Consider the following 11,171-nt stretch of genomic DNA (forward strand, 5'->3'; position numbering starts at 1 on the left):
AACTTAAAGTTTATTTCACATAATCCAGTTTTTTCTAATGTCCGCTCCATCACCTAAGAATGGAAGCTCATAAAAATATGTTGCTAGGGAAGACCTAGAACATTTTTTATATCTTCTCTCAAAGTGGGAATTGTACTTTTAACTGCAGATTAGCTATACCTAGTGAAGAGGTAAAAATGAGGACCTTTTAGTAACAGGACAAAAAATTTTCTGACAGTTGGTGTCTTTGTTGGCTATCTCAGGTGGATTCTAAAATCTCCCTTGGCGTCGCGGGCATCCTCATCGTGTTGAGCTCCGTGGCGTGCTCGTTGGGCATCTTCAGCTACATTGGGATCCCTCTCACCCTCATTGTGATTGAAGTCATCCCGTTCCTGGTGCTGGCTGTTGGCGTGGACAACATCTTCATCCTGGTGCAGACCTACCAGGTAGATTTTCATAGTCTCAGAGAGCTTGGCGTCTGACCACGTAGTGGCCCCATTCATGGCCGTCCGGCCTGTGCAGAGTCTTTGTGAGTGTGAACAGTGAGGAGGCTCTTCCTTTCCTCCGTGTCGCTTATTGGTGCCCGTGAATTGTTCTGGACATTTTGAGACCAAGAAGTTCCCTTCTCTCTTTGGTTGGTGGAATAGATATAAAGTGAGAATTTAGTTTTAAATATGTGTGCAAAAAGGGCTAACACGCTTCTGAGAAATGTTTTGGGTACGACTGCTATTACAGTGATGCTCCACATAGTGTAGAAGAATGAAGGATTTGTCAGAGTTCCCACTGAAAAGACAGAAGGTCAACATAGGACCTGCTGACGCAGAAAATGGTCTCAGTCAGTTGGTTCTCACACAGTCCCCTTGTCCTGTAGGCCTTACCTATGTGGAGATTCAGTGGCATGTAGGAATGTCATTAACTGGTCCAGCTGCCTGCAGCCTGCGTTCTGTGTATTTTCCTGATAACATGATCCAGTCTTAACTTGAACTTCTCACCTGTTACCTAGCTCAGGGGTTCAGTAATGCCCTGAATGAATTAACGTGAGAAGTTGCAGGTCCCCCACCAGAGTTTGTGTACAATGAGTAGAAGCTACTAATCCTTCTTTACCATTGAGTTCATACAGGCAGCAAAGAAGCAAAGAGGTGGCATTGTTATTTAGAAATTTTAATGTTGCATATTTTGTTTCTTGTTTTTTTTAAGAGAGATGAACGTCTTCAGGGTGAAACCCTGGATCAGCAGCTGGGCAGGGTCCTAGGAGAAGTGGCTCCTAGCATGTTCGTGTCATCCTTCTCAGAGACTGTTGCATTTTTCTTAGGTAATTACTCTTTGAATTCTTCCAGTCCTACAGATAGCTGAGCCTGGGAATAGAAGGAGCAGGGGATCTGAATATGCCCCTTTGTGTTGCTTCCTGCTTTGAGCTTTGTTCCATAATTGGAAAGTATCAGAAAAATTGGTGGCAGTATCTTGGGTATCATTTTGCAAGTGTCTTCTTTCTCACGTTGTTCCAGGAGAGTGTTGATTCTGGTTTCCAGGATGAGATACCTAGAACTCCTCTGCTACTTTCCCTTTTTGTCACCCAGGGCAAATGTTGATACTTGAAAATGGCGTTCTTGCATAGCCACAGCATCCTTCTCAACGCAACACTCTAGCAACACTCTAAGCAAAACCCACAGGTATTAGCTTGTAAGATGTTTGCCATTGTTCTCATAGGCTGTCTTCCTCTTCTGTACACACAGCTCATTGGGGAAGCAGCCTCATTAATGAGCAGAAGTTGTTGACTCTTACCTCAATACAGGGAGCCAGAATAAGCTGGGACAAAAACCAGCACTTTATATTTCTTTCATATGGAGAAATCACTAACTAGCCTTACTGGCAGGGCTGTCTGCTCCCATCTCTGGCGTGTAGCAAAAGTAGTAAGAGAAAACTGAATACATCCTCTGCAGAGGAGGCCGGATTAGAATCACCCAGCACTTCAGAGAAGACATACCATCCATGAGTCACAAATGGAAACACCACCCCAGCATGTCACACAGGGCCGATGTAGGATCATCAAAGGTGGTACTCTTTCAGCACAGACACACTGTTGGCGTATTATTCTTCGTTTCCACAAAGCAATGTGCTTTGAAACCCGTGGCTCTTATACTTCCTTTTGGTGGATACAGGTGCAAAAAAAGGTTATTTCCTCTTTTTATCTCTTATAAGAAAACCACTGCAAGTGCAATGATAATGGCAGCTGACACTGTGCCTCAAGGTTGGGGCAACTTTGCAGGGACAGTAGGAACAGTGGGGATTGTGCCACCTGGACCCTGCGGGTCTAAAAGAGGCGGTTCCATGTGGCTGGTCCAGTGCCGCTAGATGCGATCTTTTTTTTCCAATCAAAGTTGTGAATCTAGATTTTGTGCACAATCTCATTGTTAAATATTGGCTACTTATTTTAAAAAATGTTTTTTAATCCTAAACTGGGTTGATATAGTGTGGGCTAAATGGGATATATCTGACGTGTGGGCTGCCAGTTTGCACTTTCTGAGCCTTAACCTAGTGCTTCTGACTTGGAGCACCCTCATTTGACTGTAAATAAACTAGGAGACAAATATTGTTGACAAAATAGCAGATGGAAAATACGGTCCCTCTCTTAGAGGAATTTGACATTGGCACAATGCGTGTGTCTAGTTCTGTGTCATTTTATCACACGTGCAGATTTGTGTAACCGCCGCTATAGTCAAGATTCATAGGAAGTTGCACAGTAGTAGCACAGAAGGTACAACTATAAGAAATGGCCGGTATTAATGGTTCTCTAAGTTGAGTGTGCATAGATTTGCCTGGGGAGCCTATTAAATGCAGTGGAATTGGGGTTGAATTCCCATTGTTTTGATTATTTAGAATGGGGCTTGGGGCCCAGAAACATAAATTTTTAACTCCCCATGTGGTAATGGTGCTGGCACCATTTTGCAAAACACTAGGTTTACACATGTTCTGGCATGACAACCACAGACTTTTGCAGCATACCGTTGTGGGGGTGGGGGCAGCGAGGGTCTTCTCATGAGTTTGGCCTGTTCTGGCTCCCTGTGTTCATAGGTACACATGAATGTAACACTCGTAGGGTCCTCTGCTGTGAGTGGAAGTGACGTGGCAGCTTTTCTGTCCCTGCAGGGGCGTTGTCGGTGATGCCAGCCGTTCACACTTTCTCTCTGTTTGCGGGACTGGCAGTCCTCATTGACTTCCTTCTTCAGATTACCTGTTTTGTGAGTCTCTTGGGGCTAGACATTAAGCGTCAAGAGGTGAGTCGTTGTCAGGATTACAATCTATTTAATTTGGGTCTAGAAACTAGATGAAGCAGCCAGAGGTGTGCCCTTTGTTCCTCTTCGTCCCCTCAGAAAAACCGGCTGGACGTCCTTTGCTGTCTGAGAGGCTCTGAAGATGGAACGAGTGTCCAAGCCTCTGAGAGCTTCTTGTTTCGGTTCTTCAGAAACTCCTATTCTCCACTTCTGCTGAAGGACTGGATGCGGCCAATTGTGGTATGAGCTTCTCTGTGGTGGTTCTTGTTTTTCTCCTGAAAACAGATTTGTCACATGCCTTCTAAGAAATTAGACAGCTTGGGAAGGAGATTCTGACAGCTGTTAAGTATATGTACAAAAATGCTAAAGCAAACGTACAAATATATAAAATTTTTCTAGCTAGTTTTAGTAGTCAACATAAGCAAGAGTTTTTAAGTTTTTATTTTGAAATAATTATAGATTCATAGAAAGTTGCACAGGCAGTGCAGAGAGGACCCAGGTCCCCTCCCCCAGTTTCCTCCTGTGGTCTTACCCAATTATAGTTCAATATCAAAACCAGGAATTTGACATTGGCACAAGGCATGTGCCTAGTTCTGTGTCATTTTATCACATGTGCGGATTTGTGTAACCACCACTGTAGCCAAGATACAGAACTGTTCCATCGCCACAACAGTCTCCCTCATTGTAGTGTCCCCCGCCTCCCTCCCCCACCGCCCACTCTCGCTGGTCCCCAGCAACCCAAGAGCTTTCTGCAGTTCATACACTGGTTGTAGCCACCAGTGATAATCTCTACTAAAAGGACTTAAATTAGTTTCCAATAATAGTAAAAGTAATAGTAGTACCTAATATTTATTGAACATTTAATATTGGATATTGTGCTAAATATTAGGTACTATGCTAAAATGTAGATTATCCCTAGCTTTTCTCATTTAATCCACAAAACTGTTTTATAAGTCTTTTATTTTTCCTGTTTTACTGATAAGGAAATAGAAGCTAAGAGAGGTTAAGTGACTTCCCCAGGGTCACTCAGCTCATAAGTGGTGGAACCAGGACTTGAACCCAGGCAGTTTGACTTTAGATACTGTGATCTCAGTCACTGCCCCATAATCACTGTTTTCTTAGCATGTTGTTTAAACTTGCTCTCCAATTTAGAAAAGTCCTATTTTTTGTGTGTTTAAGATTTTGTTTATGTTCTCAAGCTTATTATAACAGTAAGTGATCGCTATCTTATAACTCAATTCTCATTCCAGATAGCAGTGTTTGTGGGTGTTCTGTCATTCAGTATTGCGGTCCTGAACAAAGTAGAAATTGGCTTGGATCAGTTTCTTTCAATGCCAGATGTAAGATGCTTCCTTTTTTTATTCTAACTTGTTTAGCCAATGGTGAATACATTTTTCAAAACATGCATGTGGATATTTGAAGCTAACACCTGCTTCTGAGTGCAGGTGCTGGCAGGTTTTCCCATGTTATAACACACTCTGCCAGGGTGGGCCGTCTTAGCATTCCGAACTCGGAGACAGCCCTCTGGGGTGCGGCCAGTCTATTACCTTGTGAGGGTCCCTCCTAATGGTGGAAGCAGCTGGAGGAGCCCTCGGGGCCCAGGGAGGGTGGGGCCAGAGGTCCTGGCTATGTTGGGAATCTCAAACCTGGGCTGGGGGGCGCCTGGGCCAGGAGCCTCCCGCTGCCCTCTGAATTGCTCGTGATCAGCATCTGGCTGCTACCCCAGCAGAACGTTCATGCTTTGTGCTGTGCTTTGGTCTGTCTTTCAGGACTCCTACGTGATCGATTATTTCCAGTCCATCCGTCAGTACCTGCATGCGGGTCCACCCGTGTACTTTGTCCTGGAGGAAGGGCACGACTACACTTCTCTGAAAGGGCAGAACATGGTGTGCGGGGGCATGGGCTGCGACAACGACTCGCTGGTGCAGCAGATATTCACCGCGGCTCAGCTGGACAGCTAGTCAGTGCCACCGGGTCTTCTGTGCCATAGCGGAAACAGCCCGAGGAGGCTCCCAGTCAACTGGGGCCTCAAATTTCTCATTAAAAATGGATTGTTTTGGAAAATTTGTTTTTTGAAATAATGCTAAATCTAGCTTTAGCTGAGCAGAACCTTTTAAAGGACTAATTTACCACCTCATACTTTGGAGGGTTTTCCATTAAGTGCTAATGAAGTCTGTCTTTTGACTGAGGAGCAGTATAAAATCTAGAAAAGGAAGTTAGGTTTTAAGAAAAAGGACCGAAACTACAGACTTGTCCCCGTGGAGCAGGTCAGTGACTTGTGTCTCCTTCTCTCTAGTACCCGAATAGGCTTTGCGCCCTCGTCCTGGATTGACGATTATTTTGACTGGGTGAAGCCGCAGTCTTCTTGCTGTAGGGTCTACAATAGCACTGACCAGTTCTGCAACGCTTCAGGTACTTTCATCTCCTTTTCCAAATCTTTGCCTTTTTTCTGAAAAATTTTAATGTAATTTAAAAATAATTTGTATTTCCCCTCAGTTTATAACTGTCTATGTGCCAGCGCTGGGTCTCATGCCCTTTGTCCTCGTCCTTTTTCTCACTGGTTCACTCTGAAGAGTGTTGCGTTGCTCCTGTCTCCACCAGCCCCCAGCAGGGTTGCAGGCTACGCAGGCCCCAGCTAGCGCCTCTGGTTTTCAGAGTTTTTGCGTTTCTCGTCTTTTCCTGACACCAGCTGCCTCTCTTGATTGGTATCTGGCTGTAGCTTCTCACAGGCATGCTTTCCTTTGTTTATCACTGTTGCCTTGTGGTTTTGTAAGTGTTGAGGTTGTCCTAGAATTTTCTTGGTAAAAACGTGGAAGCCCTGGGCTCTGATAATACCAATTGAGGTCATCCTTAAAGCATGAAACCTGCTTAGGAGAAGAAAATTTGTACAGCCTGCCTAAGATGAAGATGCCATCTCAAATTTATTAGACTATGAAAATCACGTTTGAAGCTTTTGGGTGAGAAAAAAGATTCAGGAAAGGAATTCCTCTCATTTCTTTATCAGTATTTTGAAATGTTTTAAATAAAATCTGGAGAGCCGTTCTTCTCACTTGGCTCCTCCCTGGTGTGTCCTCTAGTGGTTGACCCGGCCTGCGTCCGCTGCAGGCCTCTGACGCCAGAGGGCAAACAGCGGCCTCAGGGCAGAGACTTCATGCGGTTCCTGCCCATGTTCCTTTCCGATAACCCGAACCCCAGGTGTGGCAAAGGGTAAGTGTCACTGAGCCATTCAGATTCGTGCCCACTTCCCCTTCGACTCGCACTGGAAAACCAGGGGAGGGCAGGTGTAGACACAGGTGTAGGGGAAAAGGTCCTCTTCTCTACCCCTCCCCTTCCCACCTGCCCCAATCCCTCCGTGAAAGCAGGGAACCCTAAAACACCTTTAAAGAAAACGCCTCAGCACCTTCAGCTGTTGTCGTCCTGGCTTGAGCATTCATTTCTCATGCCCTCCCGGCTGTAGGAATGGATGCAGGGTACCTGCAGGGCACAGGGCGAGGAGGAACACGTGGCATTTCAGAACGTGAGATGGTCTGTTCACTTGTGTCTGGGTGTCTGGGACAGCATCTGCTTTGGTAATGTCGTCCTCAATTAAGGTTTAGATTATTTTAGCCCCACTGTGCTGCTTGTCGTTGCCAGCCTGTCCATACATGAGGTTATGGGCTGTCTCATGCCCTCATCCAGCCAGGCAGCCAGTTACCCAGGGAAACAGGATATCCGGTCCAGAAATAGTGAGGATGGCTGGAAGTTGGGTGTGGGGTGATTTGAAAGCTTTTGTGGAAGGAAGATGAGTGTATCTCATGTATGTTAGGTCAACCCTGGACATCCCTGTTGTTCTTAAGGATACATAATGTGAACAGAGTCCCATCAGTTAGTCACATATATCATGTCTGTGTATTGAGACCTATACTAGGTACCGTGGGAAGACTGTCCCTAAAAACAAAACAGAAGTGAATCTTGCAGCGTGTTCTGCTTGCAGACTGCATGCTTTAGCCTACATAAAACAGAGCCAAGAGAATTCCACTTTTGAGAAGGCAACAGCCACCACTCACAGGGGGCCTCCCACGTGGCAGTGTCATGCCAGGCCCCTCACCAACCTATTTCACTTACTCGTCATGCAGCCCTGTGAGCAGGAGGTGGACAGCCGTGTGCAGAAGATGACACTGCAGCCCAAATTCAGTTACCTTTGTCCAGGGGTCCCGGCGGTATGTGGCAGGGCCGCGGCCATCTCACAGCCGTGTGACTCTGGGGCCCTCGCCCTTCCCCGCCTCCTGTCACAACATTGTTGCGCACAGTCTGTATGAAAACATTTGATTGTGAGCAGAACCAGGTGTAGACACAATGGCGGCTGTGCCCCAGAGAAACCAAAAGCAGTAAAGAAAAGCCAGTGTGAGAGAGAGTAAGCTAAGACCACCGTTCCTAATTCGGGGGCCTTCCGTTTCCCTGAAGTTCACAGCTGGGTCTGACCTCGGAGCCCAGGGTCAGGTGACGTCACTTAGCCTTGACTGCGCAGATTCCGCAGGTAGTTTACAAGGCATTGTCTTTCTGACACCACCGAGTCTTCTCCCAGGGGACATGCTGCTTACAGTTCAGCAGTTAACATCCTCGGCAATGACACCGGTGTTGGAGCCACTTACTTCATGACCTACCACACGGTGCTTCAGACCTCTGCTGACTTCATTGACGCCATGAAAAAAGCCCGCCTCATCGCCGGTAACATCACCAAAACCATGGGCCTTGAGGGCGGTAATTACCGTGTGTTCCCGTACAGGTAAAGTGGGCACTGTGGAAACGAGGGTGTCCCCGGGAAGGGCCCACACCCTGGAGGAGGCTGACACTCAGCTTTCATTCTGGCACCTCCTCTATCGTGAGCATGGGCGAAGGATGTCGAGGGAAATGGCATCTGGGTGAGGAGGGCCAGAATCTGGAGCTCCTGCCGAGGTCTGAGTGCTGCACACACAAACCTCGGTCTCTGGGCTGGAGCTCGCAGTCTGACACACACACCACCAAATAGCCCCTGGGCAGCGGCCGAGCTCCCGTTCCTGGCCTGCCAGTGGCTGATAGGTGTCCCGGACTGCTGATTCCTTGGGACAGCGCCTTTATGGAGATTTTTCTTTTTAATTCATCACAGTTTTTTCCTTATAAAGAAAGTATTTTATGAAATAGTGAACTTGGAACATATAGAAAAGTAGAAGACACAAGTGATTTTCCCACCCCTGGGATCTCACTTAAACGGGTCCTGCCCTGTTCCTGGCAGGACAGCCTGGTTTCTGTGGAAGAAGCTCTTAGGGTGGGTGCCCTAATTCCTGGAAGGAGGTATTCAAAATACCATGGAATGTTCTTTGTGAATGCCTATAAAATGGAATAGATTGGGCTCATGGACAAACACTATATAAAATATACATTTTGGATCATGATTAGGCCTTTCCTCGGGTGTCGGTGTTCGAAGATCCTGTTGAATTACTGTAGATCTAGCTTATAAAAACAGGGAGGTTTCTCACAGTAGTTTCACAGTTTTGCAGTAGTGGGAGGATGAAAAGTAGAGCTTCCAGAAGCAAGAACGAGCTGTAACAACCTTCTCCCGCCCCTCCAGTGTGTTCTATGTGTTCTACGAGCAGTACTTGACCATTATTGACGACACCATCTTTAACCTCGGCGTGTCCCTGGGCGCCATCTTTCTGGTGACCATGGTTCTCCTGGGCTGTGAACTGTGGTCTGCAGTGATCCTGTGTGTCACCATCGCCATGATCTTGGTCAACATGTTTGGCGTCATGTGGCTGTGGGGCATCAGTCTGAATGCGGTTTCCTTGGTCAACTTGGTGATGGTGAGTCCTGGTCCACTCAGTTTGTCCCTAACTCCTGTGTCACTCACCTGCATTGTTTCTTGGGGTGAAACACTGAGTCCAGCTCCTGACCTTGGCACACATGGACAGACAGGATGAGCGCCAGGTGGAGTTGGGACGTGGGTGGCGTATTAACAGTGAAGCTGTGACTTCATGGTCTAGCTTGGGTATTCGGCCTTTTAACGTATTCTGAAGGGTTTGCAGAAACAACGTGGCCTGGTGACAGCAAGATGTTCACTTTTTATTTATTTGTAAAAATTGCCCCTTCCAGATGGAATTCTCTGAGCAGTACCTTTGGCCTCCCATGCATTTGCCAAGTGCTTTTTAATAGTTAAAGTCCTGAAGGTGTGAGCATTTGAGAAGGTATTGACAGAAAGTAGAGACAATGCTTCAGAATGGGCGCTGCTTCAGGTGGAGTGGCTGGGAGGCCCGACTAGAGAACTGACAAGTGTGCTGGCTCGGTGTGGGCGCGGCAACCTTATGAGGTTTCAGCAAGTTCCCCTAATAAAGGTGAATCCGCTGTAGAAAACTGGAGCATTGGGCTGTGTCCAGAGGGTTCCACAAGTCTCCTGGAACCATTTAAGGTGGTGTGATTGGCCTTGTATTATAAGTTAAAGGGGATGCTTAGGGCTGCTCCACCACCCGCCATGCCCGGTAACGACAGATCCTGGGAACGGGGTGGCTGCTTTATGATTTCAACTGGAAAAGAGTGGTGGTAAAGGAAGCCCTTTATTTCAGAGCTGTGGCATTTCCGTGGAGTTCTGCAGCCACATAACAAGAGCGTTCACAGTGAGTGCAAAGGGAAGCCGCGTGGAACGCGCAGAAGAGGCGCTCTCACACATGGGCAGCTCTGTGAGTAGCTGAGTAGGACAACGGGGGCAGAAGTTTCAACATCAGGTGCCCACCTCAGTGACTGACTGGGGAAAAGAGAAGTTGGATCCAGCTCCTAAGGATTACAAGTTTTCAGGCAATTCATGCAATAGCTCTGTCCTACGTATAGCGATATCCTGAACTGTGCCTGTTGGTGAATCCTTTGTAGGCAGCACTATGGCTGAAGCAGGAAAAGAACTGAGAAGTTTGCCTTGAGAGCCGAAGCCTGTTCCCTTTAGAGCACAGGCCAGCCGCGTGCCACCAGCCGGGCCCTCGGGGCTGAGTCCAGGGGGCAGTTGGTAGTAAGGTCGGGAGAGTCTTCCGAATCCAGCTCTGTCCTGGGTTAGCCTGGCACCCAACTGCTTTACAAATACTGTAGAAGTGTTGTCACAGTAACAACTACACTTCTTTTCGTCACACTTCTGGATACTTAAAATGGTTTTCATCTCAGAATCTAAAGAAATATATTATCTCATTTTAGAGCCAGAACAGTATCCATGCAGAATACGCAGCTTTTACCTTTATAATGCCTTTTTTTCTCAGGCTCTTAAGCAGGAAATAAAACTTTAGGTTGGAACACAATGCTGCTTAGTAGCTCTGAGAGCTGGGCTTCAGTCCATTACTTTGGACCTTTTTATTAAGCAATTTCTATGTGAGAAAGTGTTCCATTAGAGTAGGTTGATAAAAGTGGTTTCTAACCCCCTCTCTCTTCTTTTAGGTATTCAGTGGAATCACACTAACAAAATTTGGAGGGATTGTGGTGTTGGCCTTTGCCAAGTCTCAGATTTTCCAGATATTTTACTTCAGGATGTATTTAGCTATGGTCTTACTGGGAGCCACTCATGGGTTGATATTCCTCCCCGTCTTACTCAGCTACATAGGTAAGAATCCTTATTTTTAAATGAGTGGGATGGAGGAAGCATGTTCCTAAAGGAAAATTATGCTACCTTGAAGCGTTCTTTTGAACTCTTTGAACTTGTATTAATGATCATTTGCTAAGTAGTACTGAGTAAAGATGTCCAAGAGGAAAAGTCCTATCCAGGGGCTTCTTGAATGTCCAAACTACCTCATCAGTCAACTGCTCACGTTTTTCTGGAGGCCTGACTTGTCTGCCTAACAAGGCCCTGAAGTCAGACCGGGATGAGCTGAGCGTCAGCGGCCCAGGGCTCCTTCCTGCTGCCGGGGATGCGTGACCCTGAGTGACTCAGCAGCC

The 11,171-nt window shown here is 46.7% G+C and overlaps 1 protein-coding gene across 4 annotated transcripts in view; it reads left to right on the forward strand.

The window, feature by feature from the left end:
• The window catches only part of NPC1 (NPC intracellular cholesterol transporter 1), a 48,892-nt gene that overhangs the window by 36,568 nt on the left and 1,153 nt on the right, over positions 1-11,171 (forward strand). For 2 of the 4 annotated variants that reach the window (XM_070629665.1, XM_070629666.1), the window contains exons 13-25: positions 243-425; positions 1,177-1,291; positions 3,127-3,254; positions 3,351-3,491; positions 4,502-4,591; positions 5,021-5,211; positions 5,548-5,663; positions 6,329-6,458; positions 6,709-6,768; positions 7,816-8,016; positions 8,839-9,070; positions 9,827-9,940; positions 10,677-10,839. In XM_070629665.1, coding sequence (XP_070485766.1) covers positions 243-425; positions 1,177-1,291; positions 3,127-3,254; positions 3,351-3,491; positions 4,502-4,591; positions 5,021-5,211; positions 5,548-5,663; positions 6,329-6,458; positions 6,709-6,768; positions 7,816-8,016; positions 8,839-9,070; positions 9,827-9,940; positions 10,677-10,839 — 1,864 coding nt within the window. The remainder of the gene's footprint in view (positions 1-242; positions 426-1,176; positions 1,292-3,126; positions 3,255-3,350; positions 3,492-4,501; positions 4,592-5,020; positions 5,212-5,547; positions 5,664-6,328; positions 6,459-6,708; positions 6,769-7,815; positions 8,017-8,838; positions 9,071-9,826; positions 9,941-10,676; positions 10,840-11,171) is intronic. The other 2 variants (XM_008536146.2, XM_070629667.1) reach the window with 1 other exon arrangement.

This window comes from Equus przewalskii, chromosome 7, assembly GCF_037783145.1.
Source record: "Equus przewalskii isolate Varuska chromosome 7, EquPr2, whole genome shotgun sequence".
Classification (NCBI taxonomy): domain Eukaryota; kingdom Metazoa; phylum Chordata; class Mammalia; order Perissodactyla; family Equidae; genus Equus; species Equus przewalskii.